Source organism: Pleurodeles waltl, chromosome 10, assembly GCF_031143425.1.
Source record: "Pleurodeles waltl isolate 20211129_DDA chromosome 10, aPleWal1.hap1.20221129, whole genome shotgun sequence".
NCBI classification, from domain to species: domain Eukaryota; kingdom Metazoa; phylum Chordata; class Amphibia; order Caudata; family Salamandridae; genus Pleurodeles; species Pleurodeles waltl.
In genome coordinates this window covers 1,005,062,442-1,005,083,797 of record NC_090449.1, presented here as the reverse complement: position 1 = coordinate 1,005,083,797, position 21,356 = coordinate 1,005,062,442, and the positions used below count along the sequence as shown (strand labels likewise).

The 21,356-nt window shown below is 44.3% G+C and overlaps 1 protein-coding gene across 1 annotated transcript in view; it reads left to right on the top strand.

The window, feature by feature from the left end:
* Positions 1 to 6,908: 6,908 nt before the first annotated feature.
* LOC138262112 (tumor necrosis factor ligand superfamily member 10-like) overlaps positions 6,909 to 21,356 on the top strand; it is a 31,826-nt gene continuing 17,378 nt past the window's right edge. The window contains exon 1 of the mRNA XM_069211870.1: positions 6,909 to 7,407. Within this exon, the coding sequence (XP_069067971.1) occupies positions 7,168 to 7,407 (240 nt within the window). The 5' untranslated portion in view covers positions 6,909 to 7,167. The remainder of the gene's footprint in view (positions 7,408 to 21,356) is intronic.

Genomic DNA, 21,356 nt, shown 5'->3' with positions numbered 1-21,356 from the left:
AGGAGAAATCAGTGCTTAATTTGTAAATAAAAAGGTGCCGGTGCCCAAAGTCCTCCTCTTAAACACGCGGCTGCTGCAATTAAATGTGTGAACATGGAATACTGAGGAGGCTTAATCCTGAAGCCATCTCGGGCCTCTTCAATCCATGTAAAGCTACTCCCTGCCCCTTCCGCTCACTCTTGCAGCTTTCTACTTTCTTCCTTTGTGACGCTTTTTCGTTTTTCCCTTCATTCGTCTTTCCCATATGTGTCTTTTGCTTGCAGCAAATGCTTGAGGCAGAAGAATAAGCCCCGGCCCTCAAAAATAAGTGCTGGTGCACAGCACCGGAAAGAACAAGCACAAATTAAGCACTCAGAGAAATAGAGATCGCTCTCCTCGTGACTCCTCAACTGGAAAGGCGTAGCATTTTGGTGCATTTTCAGGGAAATCTGGGAATGTGCACAAATCCATGGGAGTTGCGTGGGAACACCTTCCTAGGCCAGAGTAAGGCAACTATTTGCACTGTCTTGCTTTACTGCAAATTTCTGGAGCCACTCAGTGGCCTTGCATGGCTTCACAAATCGCATTTGGGGTTTGCGTCTGGCACGTACCACTTGCGTCGTGCAAACGCGACGAAACAGCCTCATAAATATTCGCTCTAGTTTTCCCTTTATTGTGTACGCAGCTGTTACGTGTTCTGCTTGTGATGTCGCAATGCAACAGTAATAATTTATTAGAGTAGAGTAGCCACAACATTTTCTTATTACAGGTGAATTGTGATGTCTCCACTCTACTGTAATGAGAGTTTGTACACAAGGGTTGGCAGGCATTCGCTTATTATATATTAACATCCTTTGTTTTGCTTTATTTTAGAAAGCAGGAAATCGTGCGCTGTCTTTTAATCTTGTATGAATGAATACGTGTTTAGCTGGGAGTCTGGGATACAGAGTTGCAGGAAAACAGCCCAGACATTGTTGCCCGATACCGCTGGGGGCTGCTAAGACAAAACCCCGAAGACAGGAGACGTCAGAAGAATTCTGATTTACATTCCAATTGCGAATGCATCTTGTCAGCTGGCTCCAACGTATAGTTGTGTGAAGTCTAGCTTCTAGGCGCCCGGCCTGTAAGCAGCTTTGCAAGAACTGGAATACGGCCGAATCCTAGACTCACCGGTAAGAGTCATGCAAAATGTGCGTGGGCAGTTTATTGGCAAAGCTTGAAGGAAACGGTGCTGAGGGTGGAAGAGACAGCCCGTCCCTTCCTCCCCGGGCTTTCCGGCTTCCCTAGGAGCTGACCCCCAGGCGTTTACGGGAGGCGCCTTGTAGGGCTCGGGTCGCTCTGCTTTCACTTTAAGCGGGGGCTTTGCTGGTGGGCAGGGAGGTCATGACACTGACTTCGGCGCCAGGGCTCATCTTACCTTACGAGAGTGTCCAAAAATGGATTTACCTCACCAGTGTGAAAAAAGATTTTACCTCACGAGTGTCAACAAATTGGTTTACCTCACGAGTGTCAACAAATGGGTTTACCTCACGAGTGTGAAAAAAGGTTCACGAGTGTGAAAAAAGGTTTTGCCTCATGAGTGTCAACAAATAAGTTTACCTCATGAGTGTCAACAAGTGGGTTTACATCACGAGTGTCAAAAAATGACTTACCTCACCAGTGTGAAAAAAGTTTTACCTCTCGAGTGTCAACAAATGAGTTTACCTCCTGTTTGAAAAATGGATTTACCTCACGAGTGTCAACAAATGGGTTTACCTAACGAGTGTGTAAAAAGGTTTTAACTCACGAGTGTCAACAATGAGTTTACCTCACGAGTGTGAAAAAGGGGATTACCTCACGAGTATCAACAAATTAGTTCACCTCACGAGATTCAAAAAGTGGGAATTGAACTACTGAGGTTGGCTACACAGATTCCACTTAGCTCTACGGATCTGGAACATTCTGTATTTGGAAATGGCTGAATCTACTGAGGCCTACTTCAGTTCCGATAGGCTCCAAAGAAACACTTCAAATTAACTCTCCGTCTGCGTATGGTTGTGCTAGGTTCAGCGTGTTAATAACTTGATAGTAATCGGTGAGGGGGGGACATAGCTAAGTATAATAATACAACTGTTGATGTTATTATATGTATAGTTATTGCATGAGCAGTAGAGAGTAAAAGGGCAGTAGAGAGTAAATAATAAAATAAAAAGAAGAAATATTAGTAGTGATCGTGGTAATACCAATACTGGTAATAACAGTAATAATAGAAATAATAATTGTTAGAAATTGTTTTCTCTAGTTGGCAGTTGGTTTGCACCCAGTCCAAGTAGAGACCCTCGCTGTAGTCAGGATAAGGGAGATACCCAGTCAGATAACCCCTACTCACCCCCTTGGCAGCTTGGCACCAGCAGTCAGGCTTATCTCAGAAGCAATGTGTAGAGCATTTGCACATAACACACAGTAATACAGCGAAACACTACAAAAGGACACCACACCAGTTTTAGAAAAAATAGACAATATTTATCTGTTTAAAACAAGACAAAAATTGGAAAATCCAACATACAGTAATTAACATATGAATTATGTAAGAATTACTTAAAAATACTAAGAATTACTTAAAAATACAGTTCCTTGAAGTCGATAGCTCCATCGGGGCTGTCACGGCGTCATGAACAACAAATCCAACAGTTCAGGCCGGCCACGGCATTGCGGCAAGCTATGGTATTGGGAAGACCCGCACACAGTACCTTGGAAATGCTGGGCGTTGTGATCCTCACAATGAGATCCGTAGTGCGGCGTCATAGGCGCCGATTTTGGAGGTTGGTGCGGGGGTCATTGGGCCCTTGAAGTCACACGTGTTGCAGATCGAATTCAAGGCTGATGACAAAGTCAAGAGCGGTGGCGTGGATGGTGTCGGGCTGCAGTGCGAAGTGGGACAATGCGATGTGCGGTGCCCACAGGTCATGGTGCAAGCAGCAGCTCAGTGGCAGTGTCCTGCAGCGTCTGTGAGATCAGGGCTGCAGTGTGACGGTGGGTGCTGCACTGTGTGGAGTCTCCAGCTCACTGTGGAGGTAGCGTTGTTGTTGTTGCTGAATAGCTGTCGTCTGTGGGCCCAAGGCAGCAGTGCAGCATGGGTCAGGCTCTATGCGGCACCCACAGGGCGTGGTTCAGACAGGGTTGTCTGATGACGACACTGGAGTTGATGGTGTTGGCGGACCAGGGCAGCGGGATGGGATGGTGCATTGTGTACCTCACGAGCGGTGTCCTTAGGCCACTGTGCAGGCTGCAGTGTCTATGTCAGCCTGGAGCATCGTCATTGGGATGCCAAGGCTGTGGTGAGAGCAAGGCACAGCAGAGTGCGGGGCCCACAGGTCATGGTGCAAGCAGCGGTTTGGTGACGGTGTCAGGTGGCAGCATGGGTGAAACCAGGGTTGCGGTGCAATGTGGGGCACGGCTCCGTGTGGTGTTATCAGGTCACGGTGCAGTCAGTGGCGTCGTTGACGGCGTTGCTGTGGTTTTTTCTCTGTTGCAGCACAAAACACACAGTTCCCAGTGCTGTAGGCAGATGAAGCCGAAGTCTTTGATATCCCTGAGACTTTCAACAGAAGGCAAGCTCTACTCCAAGCCCTTGCAGAAACATGACAAGCAGAATAGACAGCAAAGTCCAGTTTTTCCCCTCTTTAACGCAGAAACAGCAACTGAAGGCCAACCCAACAAAGCATACACAGCAAAGGGGCAGTACTCTTCCTCCAGCTCTTCAGCCCTCCTCCTTGGCAGAGGTTCTACTTGATCCAGAAGTGTTCTAAAAGTCTGGGGGTTTGAGTCCACTACTTATACCCAGTTCTGGCTTTGAAGTAGGCAAACTTCAAAAGAAAGTCTCTATTGTTTACAAGATCCTGCCTTGCCCAAGCCTGGACCCAGACACACACAAGGGGGTCAGAGACTGCATTGTGTGAGGGCAGACACAGCCCTTTCAAGTGTAAGTGACCACTTCTCCATCCACTCTAGCCAAGATGGCCCATCAGGATATGTAGGTGATACTCCAGCTCCCTTTGTGTCACTGTCTAGTGGAAATTCACAAACAGCCTGTCAGTCTGACCCAGACGTGGAATACACAAGCAGGCAGAGGAACAGAATGGTTAAGCAAGAAAATGCCCACTTTCTAAAAGTGGCATTTTCAAACTGGCAATCTAAAAACAAACTTTACCAAAAGGAGTATTATTACATTTTGAGTTCAGAGACCCCAAACCCCATATCTCTAGCGCTCCCAATATGAAACTGCACTTAAAATATATTGAAAGGTAGTCCCCATGTTAGTCTATGAGAGAGAGGCCTTACAACAGTAAAAACTGAATTTGGCAGTATTTCACTGTCAGGACATGTAAAACACATCAGTACATGTCCTACCTTAAACATACACTGCACCTTGCCCATGGGGCAACCTGGGGCCTCCCTAAGGGATGCCTTACATGTACAAAAAGGGAAGGTTTCAGTCTGGCAAGTGAGTACAGTTGCCTGGTCGAATTGGCAGTTCAAATCTGCACACACAGACACTGCAATGGCAGGTCTGAGACATGTTAACAGGGCTATTCATGTCGGTGGCATAATCAGTGCTGCAGGCCCACTTGTAGCATTTGATTTACAGGCCCAGGGCACACATAGTGCACTTTACTGGGGACTTATAAGTAAATCAGATATGCCAATCATGGAGAAACCATTCACCAATACAATTTACATAAGGAGCACTTGCACTTTAGCACTTATCAGCAGTGGTAAAGTGTGCAGAGACAATATACCAGCAAAGCCAGAGCCCAGCATACCATAAAACCAGGAGGTCAGAAAGCAAAAAGCCAGAGGAAACACGCCAAAAATGCCAGGTCTAACAATAATAATAAAAATAATGATAATAAACAATAATCATAATAATAATGTTACTGTTATTATTATTATTATCAGTGTTATTATGCTAATACTAATACTAAAACTAATACTAATAAGAAAAAGAAGAAGAAATACTAGTAATGATAGTGGTAATACTATACTAGAAATAATAGCAATATTAATAATACCAATACTCATGTTATTGTTATTATTATTATTATGCTAATAATACTAATACTACTAAGAAGAAGAACAAAAGGAATAAGAAATACTAGTAATTATAGAGGTAGTAGCAATACCGGTAATAATAGTAGTAATAATAATAATCATAACAACTATTATGACTACTATTATTATTATCACAATGATAATAATAACAATAATAATAATATGAAGAAGAAGAAATACTAGTAATGATAGTGGTGATACCAATATTGGTAATAATAGCACTAGTAATATTAACAATAATGTTACTGATAAAAATATTAATAATGATAGGGATGGTACTAATTCTCCTACCAATAACAACAGCTTATACGTCCGAACTCCATCCTTCTGAGATCAGTAAGTAAGAGCTTTGAAACTACAACAGTAAATAATGACCGCCTGCTGTCCATAACATGACCATAAGTAAATGTTCGTGCTGCGGTAATGCGTCACATTCTTCTTTCTGGTCCTTGTGAAGTATCTTTGGATTCTAGTACATGTAGTTTTTGCTTTTATACTGCTTCATACTTCTGTTTCCCATATTTGTCTACGTTTAGTAAGTAAAAATATTGTTTACTTACTTAAAACCCTAAAAATTAGGAAAATATTATACAATACATTCACAACCTTAGTAGTTCAGCATTTGCAGCCTCCCTGCGCCAAAGGCCTATTACTTATTTACATATCCTTCTTAATACATAAAAACATAATATGGTAATTCAGTCAGGCTGTCCAGTAACTCACAAAATTCATTCATCACTTAAGAGCATTATACATCTAGTTACACACATAAAACATCTCTAAATGCCATTAAATAAAAATGTGTCTGAAAACAAGGCCCATATTTATACTTTTTTAGCGCCGCATTTGAGTAATTTTTTGACGCAAAATCGGTGCAAACTTTGAAAATACAATTGTATTTTGTAAGTTTTCGCCGATTTTGCGTCAAAAAATGCCGCAAATGCGGCACTAAAAAAGTATAAATATTGCCCACAATTGTATTTTGAAAGTTTGCGCCGATTTTGTGTCAAAAAATGACGCAAATGCGGCGCTAAAAAAAGTATAAATATGGGCCCAAATGTCTTAAAAGTGCTGAGTGCATGAAATGTAGATACCTACGCCATATTTATACTATTTTAGCGCCGATTTTTGACACAAAAGTGGCACAAACCTACAAAATACAACTGAATTTTGCAAGTTTGCGCTGCTTTTGCTTCAAAAATGACGCAAGCGCGGCGCTAAAAAAGTACAAATATGGGCCTTAGTGTACTGAGGTCCTGTATTTGTCTACATTTAGGTTCTGTGTATTTCTGATATGTTGTGATATTACCGGGTGCTATCTACGTGGCACTGTCCTCAGCTCTGTAGTATCGTTGTGTGTGATTTCACCACTTGTCTTTCTCTTGCCCTTCATCAGAGCACCCCCTGTCTCAGGGACATGAAGAAGCTCAGAACTCCATCAGATTCGCCCCTGACAGGACACAACCTGAGCTCCGTGCGGGGATCTCCCGCTGTGGCAGATTGGTGAAAGTGCCCGAGTCTATAGTATCCCATATTATTTATTTATAACAATCTTGGAAAGAATGTCTTATACATTAAGATCCCTGCGGCCCTGCGTGATCTTGGGCAGATCAACACTCTTCATGTGCCAGAGCTCTGAACCAGGGAGCCTGAACTGTTGAAAGTTTGAGGTGGGAAGCCTGGGTCAGATGTGGGGGCAGAAGGGGAGCAGAGAGCGAGCCTGGTCAAACAGTGCGTTTCACGTCCTTGCGCCCGCACATGGCCTTGTTGATCAGGGGCAGGGCTGGTGCTCGGGTGGAAGGCCCGGGCACACCCCCTGGAGCCAGGCAGCGGGCTGCACTAGCGCAGCTCGCTGCAGCTCTGGTCCAACTCCTCCCCCGGCCCTCTTCCCTCCTTCTTGGAAGCTGGAGCGTCTTTTCTTTTTCCGAGCTGCCTCTTCCGTGTGAGCGCCAGAGGGATCGAGAGGGCGGCAGGGGCGGGTGTCTCGCTGAGTGGCAGTGTGTGTGTGTGTCTGCTTGTGTTTGTGTGTGAGGATCTCTGTGTGTGTGTGTGTGTGTGTGCGCGCGCGTCTTTGCGCGCGCTTGATCCAGGGGTCCCATGGCACACCACCAGCAGAACGGACAGTACTACCGCACTGACAGCAGCGACTCCGCAGCCTGCATGATGCCCCCCCAAGCAGGCGGGAAGCAGGAGGAAGACCCGGAGAAGGAGGGGGCGAGGAAGGGCCGGAAGAAGTGCAGCCCCGTCTGGCCGGCCATGGCTGTGATGGCCATCCTGGCGCTGCAGATCGCCTCCGTCACCGGCCTCTTTGTTTACTTCACCATGTCCATCTCCAAGGTGAGCTGCGGCCGGAGGAAGGGGGCTGGGGAAGGGGGCTGGGGAAGGGGGCTGACCCGACTGTGCCCACGTAACGGCGCGCTGACCAGGTAGGCTCTGCGTCCGGGCATGAATGAAGCCGGGTTCAGAGGGCAGCGAGAGTCAGAGGTAGGACTGACCAGCCAGAGTCTCAAGGAGAAACTGGCCGGCCAGAATCAGAGGGGAGAACTGACCAGCCAGAGTCTCAGGGAGTAACTGGCCGGCCAGAATCAGAGGGGAGAACTGACCAGCCAGAGTCTCAGGGAGTAACTGACCGGCCAGAGTCAGAGGGAAGAACTGGCCAGCCAGAGTCAGAGGGGAGAACTGACCAGCCAGAGTCTCAGGGAGTAACTGGCCGGCCAGAATCAGAGGGGAGAACTGACCAGCCAGAGTCTCAGGGAGTAACTGACCGGCCAGAGTCAGAGGGAAGAACTGGCCAGCCAGAGTCAGAGGGGAGAACTGACCAGCCAGAGTCTCAGGGAGTAACTGACCGGCCAGAGTCAGAGGGAAGAACTGGCCAGCCAGAGTCAGAGGGGAGAACTGACCAGCTAGAGTCTCAGGGAGTAACTGGCCGGCCAGAATCAGAGGGGAGAACTGACCAGCCAGAGTCTCAGGGAGTAACTGACCGGCCAGAGTCAGAGGGAAGAACTGGCCAGCCAGAGTCAGAGGGGAGAACTGACCAGCCAGAGTCTCAGGGAGTAACTGGCCGGCCAGAATCAGAGGGGAGAACTGACCAGCCAGAGTCTCAGGGAGTAACTGACCGGCCAGAGTCAGAGGGAAGAACTGGCCAGCCAGAGTCAGAGGGAAGAACTGGCCAGCCAGAGTCAGAGTGGAGAACTGACCAGCCAGAGTCTGAGAGAGAACTGGCCAGTCAGAGGGGAGAACTGACCAGCCAGAGTCAGAGGGAAGAGCTGACCAGCCAGAGTCAGAGGGGAGAACTGACCAGCCAGAGTCTCAGGGAGTAACTGGCCGGCCAGAATCAGAGGGGAGAACTGACCAGCCAGAGTCTCAGGGAGTAACTGACCGGCCAGAGTCAGAGGGAAGAACTGGCCAGCCAGAGTCAGAGGGGAGAACTGACCAGCCAGAGTCAGAGGGGAGAACTGACCAGCCAGAGTCAGAGGGAAGAGCTGACCAGCCAGAGTCAGAGGGAAGAGCTGACCAGCCAGAGTCAGAGGGGAGAACTGACCAGCCAGAGTCTCAGGGAGTAACTGGCCGGCCAGAATCAGAGGGGAGAACTGACCAGCCAGAGTCTGAGAGAGAACTGGCCAGTCAGAGGGGAGAACTGACCAGTCAGAGGGAAGAGCTGACCAGCCAGAGTCAGAGGGGAGAACTGACCAGCTAGAGTCTCAGGGAGTAACTGGCCGGCCAGAATCAGAGGGGAGAACTGACCAACCAGAGTCTCAGAATAAACTTGCTCCCATAGCATCACTTTCTATTGTGAAGCAAATATCCACGCATATTCCAAGCATTCAAAAAGAACAACACAAACACTCCTTGAAATGTGCATCAAACACAGATGTCCAGGAACACGTACACAGTACCATTTACTGCCTCCTGTAGGTGGAAGTTTTCGCGTGCTGAAATGTAACACAGGGGTGCACATCACTGGCCTAGATAACTGCTAAAGGTGCTTTGGTTAAGTGAGAGATGATCATACACTTTACACACTGCTGAATATTTAGAGACCACTTTAGCAAGTTAGAAAGGGGTCGCGTTTTCTGAGTATTCAAAACATTTCGGAAACCAACACTTTCCAGTTAATTTACTTCCGGGGTAAATATAGCCCTTCGAGTAATCCTCACCATGTGACAGACATGTCAGGAAACAATGGATAGCCCTGAAATGCATTAAGCTCCAAGATAACTCGGTGGGTTTTCACATCTTCTGCTTAGATCTCTTTGCCCCTTCACTCGTATCCTTCCAAATCATAAAAAACCTTCCCCGAAAATGTTTCTTATATAGCCACTATGTTGCCTTCGGGTGGATAAAGGAGCGTGCCCAGCCAATCAGCTTCCAGGAAAGTTAAAAGTGCACACGAAGAGTAAGATTGTTTTGCTTCCAGACAATGATGCATTGTACTTGCCTGATTGATTTCAGATGTCAAGCCCTGTGTGTTTTTTTCTTTGGAATGCCACATGCAGTTCGATACTAACATTTGTAAGTCAGGCTTTTGTCGTTGTAGGTGAGCTTGCCAACTCATTTAAGCTGGGGATTGTGCAAAAACAGGTTTTAATGTCACACTTAAAACAACAAGTTAGTAGGGCTACACCTTAAGCATTTCAAATATTAGCATGTAAAGATACAGGGTTTGCCCAGGATAACACAGTATGTTCAATCGTGAAAGCCAGGATTAGAACCACCGTGGCTTGGCTACAGAGTCCCGCCTTGTGATATCACGGACGATGACTCCTGAGTTTCTCTTGGAAAGAGCAAATATGACCATCTGTTGCTTCTTCTGCTCCTGGAACTTTAATCTAGAAAAAAAATATGTATGTTGTTTTATGCTTTTTATCTTAGATTATTTTACATTGTGCTCTGTTATGTCTTCGGATCATCCTTTGTGTACACATTTCTACCATTTGTGTGTGGCATCTAATTCCAGATTTAAAACACTGGAATTCCAAAATAGTGGAATGTAATGCTGGTGAAGATTTATCAGACCGAGGCCACTCTGGCCTGCCTGGCTGAGCTGGGAATTAAAAGTAACCTCGGGCCTATCACAAGTCCCTGAAAGGGATACGGTACATTCAGAATATAATCTTTTGATAACAAGCAGGTCAGAGTTTGTGAGTAGACTGTCTGAATTTAAATGCATGCGCTCTGGCATTATCAGACTTATTAAATTTCTGGATTTGGTGGATATATTACTAAACCAAATAAATTGATTTAAATGCCTTAGAGACATAGGCCCAGTCTCACAGCTTCAGAAACAAACAAGGCATGTTTGTGCCGCAATTCCACTAGATCTGAAGTGGATTTTAACATCTTAAGCCTTTGGTTTTCTCCCTTTCTCCCTCTTGATTCTTAGAGAATCAACACCCTGAGCCCACTATGTGGTTTTACATAGAACTGCTTTAACTATCAGTTTCTCTTACTTTTTTAAGAGGTGTAGAAATTGCCAAGCGCCAAATTTTCTGTTTCATATCACATCAACAAGACGCATTTTAAACGTTGTATGTTTTGTGCTTCTATTTACGTTTACCTTACAGGAATTTATAGAAACTCCGTGCATGAGATGCTTCTATCTGTCCTCAGTTTTCATTTTAACTAGTCTACATTTATGAAATATGGTGGTGTTTTTATTTGCACGTGGCACTTTAGTGGACTTGATTGTGTAAATAAAGTATATCTAAGTAAGCAAGTGATCCTAATTCTATCACATCAACTCAGACACTGCTCTGGACTTTCCCCACACCCACTGCAAAAAAGATGCCACGGTTTCAACACTGTCTGTTGAGCACCTCCAAACCGTACGGAAAGTGACCTAACTTCCGGTAAGCTCAGCTCCACAATGGAGGATTTGTACTAAAACTAAAGTCTGGGTGGCATAAGCCTGAAACCGCTCTAAAAATAACCTTTCTGGCCATTGATGGAGAAAAATCTAATATCTGACCCCCTTATAAAGTACGTTTTTTAATTTTGGAAGATAAAAGGGCAGCATTGTAAAACCGTGTCTGTAGTTTGCGTGGACAGCCTCCTCATCAGACATACTAATCGCATTCTAAGTTCATACTGTACCTCCCGAAGAAAGGCTCAGGCACAAATCGTGTAACTGCGATTGACAAAGCCAATAGGCCTGCCCATGTAAATTCCAATTTCAAGTACTGCCGTTTTTGTGAAATAATGGAAATGAGGCAAATTGAAAAAACTGATGTGTCTAGGCTCTCACAAAGTGGTCATAAGGAACACATCCCATCGATTCTACTACCAAACGCTTCATATCCTGTTAACCCCTCCCCCACCCCCTTGTTTCTACAGTCTAGATTCACAAGGCTCCCACAAAACAGTCTTAATTTGTGAAAAGCATAACTTACACTTACACATGTAAATTACGTTTTGATAATCCACAAACAGTTCCAGTTGGCCCAGATTTATGCATGCTTAATGTATATGTAATGCACATAACCACAAATCGCTTTGAGAAGTTTGCACCTGGTCCCAAAACCTTACTAATTCAAATTTTAGGCGGTGTATAGATTATACATATGAAGAAGTTAGACTTTCTTATTTTTTCAAATTAATCATTCTTATGTTTTTTCTATTTCGTTCTTTCCTCTCCAACAGCTAACTGGCCCTATTCCTGCCATCCTTTTTTTCCCAAAAACTGAAAATGTCAGATTGACTGGTGCACTACACCCACTTTCACCCAACAGATGCCAGGACATTTAGTCGGAAATTAGAAGTTTCCAAAAATGTTTACACATTTTCAGCAAAAATTTCGTAAGTCCCACAAAGGTCTACTTCATTGTTGGCGTTCACAAAACGTGCTTTTTATACCCTTGACTACTAGTTTAACCCTGTCTTATGTTTACAACTCTCAGAAATTGCCCTTTATAACAAATTTATAACAATCTTAAACAATACTCAGACAAGATGTTTTTACGTTTACGATTTCTGGGTAATTTATTTACACATTTCAGCAAACGTGTGCCTTCAAGCATGTCACACAAGACCATGAGTGTAACAATGTCCCATACTAAACAACTGACAGAACATTGTTTGCACGTCCAACACCGCACGGATATGCCGTATATCTGAAACTCAATGTGCTCTCAACAGCACATATCAGGAATCACACACCTCGTAGCTAACATGAACAACACACATAGAATACACATTATGCAGAACATATCTCGGACAACAGAAAGGCGCTCTGATGCCCTAGTGATGGTGGATTGTGTGTTATACGGAAGGCCACTGGAATTATGTTATTAATAATCCACTGGTTTTAGCAAAAAAATATTTCTAGCTCAAACGAATGAAAAGTTGATAAAAACTTGGCAATGTCTTTTGCCATGCATTGGAAGGCCCTTCACAGAGGTTGACCGGTCACCTCTCTGCTTCTTAATGCTGTGTTTGTGAGTTAAACTGGTAGTAATTAGATAGCATCTTTACCCAGACTGTGTTGACTTGCATAAAGATGCCAAAATAATGAAATAATACTAACACAACATGTGCTGTATTATGCGGCATAATTTGCCGTTCTTGCCACATCATTTAATCACTCCTGCCGGATAAAATGATCCTCCTGCCGCATAATTCCAGTGGCCCTGGCTATAGGGCTGCCACTTAAGAAAAACAGAGACAGTGCTCAAGGAAGTGGCTGTGGAAACGGAATGTACCTATTGTCTGCTGCAATAAAATAAAGGAGGGGATGTTTTTGTTCCATGAAATACAGCCCAGCCCAGTTTTTTCGATTCCCACAGGCTATAAACAATTACAACTTTGAGGAGAGTTAAAAGTGGAGTGAGGCAGCCAGACAGGAACTGCAACCCTACAGGACACTTTCCTGCCTGTAGAAACACAGCTGAGAAGCCACAGTTTAGTTCAGGAGTCCCATGATGAAGGTCTGCACTGACGCAGCACCCTAGAATGAAGGTGTGTGCTGATGCAGGGCCCTAGCAGAAAGTTGTGCGGTGATGCATGGGCTCTAGCATGAAGGAGTGTGCCAGGCAGGGCCATATCATGAAGGTGTGCGCTCAGTCAAGACCATATCATGAAGGTGTGTGCCAGGCAGGGCCATATCATGAAGGTGTGCACCCATGCACGGCTCAGCCACATACCTGTTGTTTCTAGGAGATTGCATTTTTTAAAGGGCATGAGTGTCTGCAAGTTAGGGGTATATTTATGAAAAGTTTGCCCTGCCCGAGCATCACTTTTTTTGATGTTCTGTTGGCGCAAGCCTCTCAACCATATCTATGAAGCCACACAAAGACACTTTGCACACTCAAGGATTTTGTGAAGAGTTCGGAGGATGCCAAAGCAGGTACCACAAGTTTTCTTTTGCTGTGCACCCATAGAAAGGAAACTATCCAGCTACGTACCTAAGATTTTTATGGGGGAAGCAGGGATTGAAGGATTGCACAAGCACTCTGGCCATTCTAGAGAAGTTTGGGGGGAGGGGTCTAGTCTATACCCCAGAATCACCAACTTTGTATTTTCCCCATTTAGTTTAAGACAACAGTTTGCCATCCACCTGGCAACTTTTTCTAGGCAGGGAGACAACTGTTAGTATTGTGATCCTTTCCACAGGGTAAGGAAGATGGCCAGTTGCGTGTCTTCGGTTTATGAGAATATCGACAGTCGGAATTCTTGAACAACGTCAGCTATTGTATGCAAAATATATGTAAAAAGTGTGGGACCGAGGGCAGTGCTTCACTTCAGAGGGAAGACGTCCGAATAGCTCTCTTGCTATGTGTACAAGTTCACAAACATGATGGACTCCAGCTGGTACCCACCCTCCGCTGCCTGCATCCCAGCATCTTTGGCCTCACCACCACAGTCTCCTTTGTGCACTGCTGTCTAGCTAAGCTTACAGGATTCTAACACATGCTCATGCTTAGATGTCACTAACAGAACTCCTTGTTGGGTTAAGAATAAAGGGGGTTATTCCAACTTTGGAGGAGGTGTTAATCCGTCCTAAAAGTGACGGATATACCACCAGCCATATTACGAGTTCCATAGGATATAATAGACTCGTAATACGGCTGGTGGTATATCCGTCACTTTACCGTCACTTTTAGGACGGATTAACACCTCCTCCAAAGTTGGAATAACCCCCAAAGTGATGTTTGATGGAAGATGTTCTCCTGACCCACAACAGTGTGCATGGCTGGAAGATAGTAGTCAAAAGCAACATTTTAAAAAATATGGCCAACTTTCAAACATCACTTAATAGCAAATACTTTTATCTTGTAGTATTTAATTACATCCTGATGGGGAAAATGTGCACTTCATTTTCATTTTAGGTGACCTTCTCTTGAAGGTCAGTGCACTACCAATGTGTGAAAAATGGGGACTGTGTGAAGAATAAAAGATGCGCACCTTTAATTATCAGGCAGAGGTATGCTCATAAAATAAAGTAATATTTTACAGAAGCAACTACTGCTGTTTTAGTCCAGGCGCCTTGGCTGTGTTGAGGCTCGATGTAAGATTCAAGGCTTTGCTCGGGATCTGCTCTCACACGCTTTCCCGTCCATAAATAGCAAACAGTAGAGGTAAACATACTCCGAGGACTTCCTAAAGGCACTTTCATCTGCCGCTCCTTCTCTTTAAGGTTGAGTGCCAGAACCGGTTACCCTGGGGTTTTCTCGGGGTCTAGAAAGTTCACCTTATTTTCTTGCTTCCAACTTCCTTGTTGTGATTTCCGAGTGCTTCCTGGACTGGGAGATTGTGCTTTGCACGAGACGGAAAGCACTGATTTCTCTCCTTTGAAACACAAACGAGCTGCGCCTCTTTCCACGACCCCACTCACTGAGAGTCATTTGGCGCGGGGTAGGGACAAGGAACTTGTGAAAAAGGATAGTCACGTGGGCACAGGAAGGTGGAAGGATCTAAAAACCACACACCGAGTCACCACTGCATTGTACTGGCAAAGAAGCACGATAAAGGCGGGTTGTGAAATGAGGAATAACACTTATATTTTTTTTGTGGGTTTCTTTATCCCAGAGTTACAAACCTTGCTTCCAAGAACCAGTTTCTGTCTTAATAAGCATGAATATGTCTAAATAGGATAGTATTAATGCCTGTTATGTATAGTGCTTAGTATTAATAGTGCCTCTTAAAGCACTATGTCAAAATGAATTATTATTATTTTGAGGAAGAGTAATGGTAGCACCAGTTGTATTATTATTAATATTTTTTGTAATTGAGACAAGGTTATGGTTCAAAGGGCACCTGTGAACGAATTTTACAAATGAAATAGGATGCAGAGAATAAGGGAAACCACTAAACACGTTAATTGGCTCCATTCAGGAGCACTGAACACGCTCATTGGCTCCATTCAGGAGCACTAATCACGCTCATTGGCTCCATTCAGGAGCTCTGCAGTCACAGACATTGTGTGTGATAAATAAGCTCCCTCTAGGATGGCATACAGTTACATCCTCACATGCTCCTCTTGTAAGTGCATGCATCTCAAACAGCAGCTTGTCTTTGCCGCATATTGAATTGAATGCTATTGCATCCTAAACATACAGTAGAACTGCAGGCTGAAGCATGCAATTCAACAACATACTTTCATATCCTCAGAACTGTCACTATTGTTTATTCGCCGTACACGTTTCCTGATTGTGAAATGCTTACCAATGAGGCAACCCCTCTAAGAAGAGAAATAAGGTGGCTAGCCGTCACCGGGGTGCAGAAATAAATGAGAGAAACACTGGAATGCTTTTGTACCCCTCTAGCCTCTCCCTGGAAGTTAGATGAGGTGAATCAGGCCAGACTTTCAAAGGATGAGGCAGGCTGCCCTCCTCAGACACAGAAGCTGAGTCATCAAAAACGTCTAGGCCTGGCTGTATGAACAGCTGACTCATCAGAAGTAGCTAGTCTTGGCTGTCTGAAGTCCCAGCACCATCAAAGAAAAGTCCTGAAAGAAAAGGCAAAATCACCCCAGCATCTCACAGAGCTCATCCGCCACAAACAGCAGTGCTAACAGACGCCATTGTATTCCAACCTAACTCCTCTTTTGAAAAATGCTCGAAAGTTTCTTTGACATACTTCCTAAAGTCAGTGTTAGTGCAGAAAAGGTTAGTTGAAACTATATTTCATCTTAGATTGTGGTCTCTGCATAGCACACAGCGCTTCACATCGGGTGTGCCCAAGGGAAATCCAGAAAAGATGGGTCCCTGCCGGATTTTCAGGATAATCAATACCATGTAAAAGAGTTCCATTTATATTTATTGGATGTAATAATCTCTTTTGTTAATATCCTGAAAGGATGAATTTAACCAGGCCATCTTGCAAACATTGCGCCCTCCCTCCCCGTGTAAATTCTTACTGAGAATCATTTGCATCAGCGATTTAAATCAAAGGACATTCTTAATGAGAAAAGAAGCTGATGTGAAGCTAATACCATGTGCCATCTGACAAGTAGAAAACATTGAAAAAACTGGGAAACATATCCGTACCCCGTACAACCCACTGTTGTCTTTTATTGAGGGTTCTACCTCCAAATCAAAGGTGCAGATAGAAACTCTAGCTATGCTATTGTCAATGGGTGGAGCCATTCTTGTTCCCATAAACATGCATGTGAAAGGTCCATCAGGATCCCCAAACGAGTTATAACACAGATGGCTGCTGTAAATTTCACCCATCCCTGTTCCTGGAAAGGGAATGCGTACCATGATTCTGGCATGCTTAGATCCAACTGTCAGGGCGTTGGGCTCTTGGAAATGTAAAACTGTTCATGGTTCATTATGGCAGCGGGTCACAAGACAACAAGTAAAATTGTAAGGTGAAAAGAACTTTGAAGAGAGAGTTAAGCAGGCCAAGAAAAGGTGGTAAGGTAAGAATGGGTGGAATTTTTTTGGGGAGTAGCGGGGGGAGGGGTACAGTGCTGAGGAGGTAAGCACATCAACCAAAGACAGGAACGTGTAATCCTGATGCAATTGAATAAACCAAATGTTAATCCACTTTGCTAGTAATCTGAGAAAAGAGAAAATATAAAAATGTGTCATTTCTTAAAGTGGACAAATTATGTAAAAATCAGATGTGAAAAATGTCACAAGGAGCATATCCATACACAACATAGTTCACTTAAGTACCAGTGACAACTATGCCAACCTGTGCTTTTAGAGGCAAAAGATATTTTTGATTTTAGCCTATATTTTTTCAGAGTGTTGAAGGCCTAGCTCTCCCCAGCTATAAAATTTTGCAAAACCGATACCAAAGCAAAACAAGCGCCGACAAAGTCAAAAGGCTCGCAGCCTACGCCAGACTCATTGTCTTTGCCACTGTTTATTTTATTAGGATTTTGTGGATAACATGATACTGGGGTCAAATTAAAGCTGTCTCTAGGCCATACCTCAAAGCAGCAAAGTGTTAAAAGTTTGACTATGAAATTCTTGCCTTCAGGTCACGCCTGGTTCAGGTTTCCTTTAATTGTCTGAATAGGGCCATTCTAAGAACTTCAGAGTTGGAGCTGTGGTGCACTGTCACCCCTCATGGGTCAAGTTTAATTCCAGTATGTTATATGCACCCTGACCTGAAGCCACCTTCTGTGTCACTGACTTAGCATGCTTGCTTTCACCACCCTGAATCCAAAAGTGCATTCTCGACCTACATATCTGCAAAGAATTGGTGGGTGGATCCTCAATAGAGATTGTTTGGCTGTTGAACACCTAAAGTGAGTCAGGCTGTCTGGCAGCTTTAGTGCAAGCATCCAGTGAGACCGGTTTAATGTTTCTCTTTGCTCGGGTAATTTTCAGGCCACGAATGAGTGTTGGAATGCACTGACCTGGCAGTCCAGGGAACGCCTCTGCTCTTGAACCTCTGCTAGGTTTCACCTTCCTCTGGCCTTGTCTCTGTGCTCTGACAACACATTTGGTGCTCTGAGTGGGTTGGAGGCCCACCACTGGAGAGCAAGCTTGAAGATGTGTAGGACTCAATGGGCTGTGGATTGCACCACCAAAGGGAGCTCATGATGTCCTTCTTCCTATGCCAATCACTGTCAACCTTTTTAGGGTCGAGCACGCAAAGCGCTCTGTCCCTGGTGTAATCTCTCTGTGGGCTTTTAACCACGCCCATCAGTTGGGTTGGTTTGTGGGCTTGCCTTTTAAAATTCGCTTGATTTCATTAGTGAAAGGCATGCATACGTCATGCCTTTTCTGGTGTTCAGCCCTCAAGTTTGTCTTTGTGAACTTTTGGTCAGAGGTAGACCCAGTAGTGGCTCCTCCGCTATGGTGAAGGAGGATCGACCCCCCACCAGCTTTAAAACTTGAAAAAAAACGATAATAAACAATGTTTATTATCGTTTTATTTTTAAAGGGTGGGGCATAGGGACAACAAGCATGGAGAGTTGAGTCGTCTCAGCTCTCTCCAACCCAGCACTGTGTTGCCGGGTTGGAGAGCAGGCACAGGCTACCAGTCTGCGTGGGAGTGCCAAGTCAGGGCACTCCGGCTAATCTTAACACTGCTCTCATGCTGCCAGAAGCATGAAAGCAGTATTAGGATTGGCCGCAGGGCAGGCTGGGAGCCTGTGCCTGCAGTGCATCTTGAAGACCAGCGATGCAGCTGGGACTTGGGAGTTAGGTACGTTTTAATTTTTTGTTTATTTTGTTGTCCTGTGCCGTACGGGGGGCGGTCCTCCTAACGCGCCGGCCCTCACAAGGATAGTGTTTGTCTGGAACTGACAGTGTTTACCCGGGCTTGGAGGACAAAACCAAACATTATCCATTCTCAATATCTCTATATCTCTATATCTCTCTCTCTCATCTCATCTCATCTCTATCCACTGGTCAGTGGAACTGACATTCACGTTTTGCTTCCGCCCACCACAACATATTGCAATAGATCAGTCCGCTTTAGCCACTGGCTCTCTTCACTGTGAATCACCTGATTTTGCTCTAGCACAAGGGCACACCTGTCTAGAAAGAAGTTCACGTAAATGCCAGAGACAGTGGGCTAATCTCTGCTTTCATAGATGTTTTCATTGAACTTATGTCTCGTGATGGGTATTTTGTTATTTACTCTTTTGCAACAATGCCACTCTTAAACTATGGCACTTGTGCCATTACTTTTACACTTTTAATGTTTATTGAATATGTTTGGAAACAAATAAAAATAAAAAGATGCAGGCCTTCCAAGGTGAGGCAGGAACCTGTTGGGTTTGCTAATGCTTGTTAGACTGTTGGAAAGTAGAACTATGGCCAGGACGTCCATCATTCCTTGAATGATAGAGAGAGGAGGATGCGAGATAAACTCATTAGCTTGGCTATGGATTAGTAGTCGGTTAAACAGAGAAAACAGGTAAGGGTTGAACAACGGAGGTTGTGAGAAGAGTCGTGTCTACAAAGAACTATAATTTAAATTACAGGCTACAGTCGGTGACTTGAAAGGTAACCACTAACAAATATCTTAATTACGAATTGTATAGCCTCCTCTGCAGGAACCATACTCAATTTAAGTTTACTGTAGTCATTCCTGCCTACCTGAAATTTGAAATTAATTAAAAGGTGCCTCAAACAGATGATACAAAGACATAACTGCCTTTCAGACAAGAATCAAAAAATGAGAAAAAATATACAAAAATACCTGAGGATGTGGAGTTGGATTACCAGGACAATAGTTCTGATGTTCATCAAACACCCTTTAACCTAGAAAAACAAATGGCAGGGGCGCCTGGGAGAAAAGGAGTAAAGAATATGGCTTTGTAATTTCCCATTTCTGTTTCACCAAAATATTTAGCATCGTCAAAGCAAGAATGATTTTTCCGCAACCTGTCTGAGGGCAAATTTTTACTGACAAGTTGCGACCAAAAAGGAAGTCCTGTGGTTGAAAAAAAAACACTTCCTGATGAAACTACAGAAAAACTTTCTCAACTACCCTTCCCCCACCACCACCTCTGTGTATGGAGAATGCATTACATCACAACATATCTGAGCTATAACTTGGCCATAGATTTCTGTGGGCAGAAGAGCAGTTCCTTGCACCTTTTTAAGCTCGGGTAAGGGAGGGCATTGGAAATCACACCTTCACCTTGAGTGGGGCAGCCTGCAAGCTTTCATTCTAACTTAAAACCTAAGAATGGGATGTCACTGTATGTGCGGGTTGAGGGTTTTGGATAAGTAGTCCATAGGACAACATAGTCACTCGGCAGAGGTCAGTAACCAGTGGTCCCACTGTTAGGATCCTGTGGACACACTATTTCAGTATAGGGATTTCCTTGCATCAATAACTATATAGGCAATTCACTCCAATGTGTTCTACTGATGATGAAGCTATACTCCAACTCCCACACTACATTAGGCAAAAAAATAACAGGACTGAAGCCCGTTACTTCCAATTACATTGTTTCATTGGATATGCTGGTAGAATCCATGATCATATTCAAAGTTGGTTGTACCATCCTTCAGGCATATTGGTGCAAAGACTCAACATATCTGTAAAATGTTGACTCGTCTCTTCACCCGTGCCAAAAATCTCATCTCATGTCCACCTTACCCAGCAATGATCATCTACAAGGTGCAAACACAGAGGCAGATCCCTGGGGGTAAGGGATCCTAGATTAAAGAATGCGGTCAACCCTTCCTTAAAATCTGAACAAACCTCTAACGATTCTGGAAACTTCTAAAGACTGTATTAGTCTGACTTGTTTTCAATTGACCTCATCACAGCTCAAGGGTCACAACTGGGGAGCATTGGAACTAAGGGCCCGATTTAGAGTTTGGCTGAGGGGTTACCCCACCACAAACATGTCGGATATCCTGTCCCCAATGTTACAAGCCCCATACAGTAGATGGGATATCCATCACGTTTGTGACAGAGTAACCCCCTCCGCCAATCTCCAAGTCTTGTCTCCTTGTTCTTCGCATATTGTCATTTCCATAGCGCTCTGAAGTAACAGAAAGTTAGCACACAGAACTACGTAAAACCCTCAATAAATAGTTTGTGCAGTGAAGGTTTTGATTAACGTTAAATTGCTGGAAAGTGGGGGGGAAATGGAAACTGGGCAGAATGTTATTGCAAAACTAGCACATTTCTTTTTTTGCATCCACATTGACACTGTGGAACAGAGTTATGATTTTTTTAATGCAACTCAACGCAGCAAGACAGCTTGTTGTGCTCGTCTGTATCAGAAAGATGTGCAATTCTGATATATTCCAAACTGGAATGTTGGTAAACTTGGGAATGTGGCAGAATCCATGGGTAGATGCCTAGGAATATCCACGCTCCACCCATAGAACACCTTCCCGGCTCAGTGTAGCAAAAGG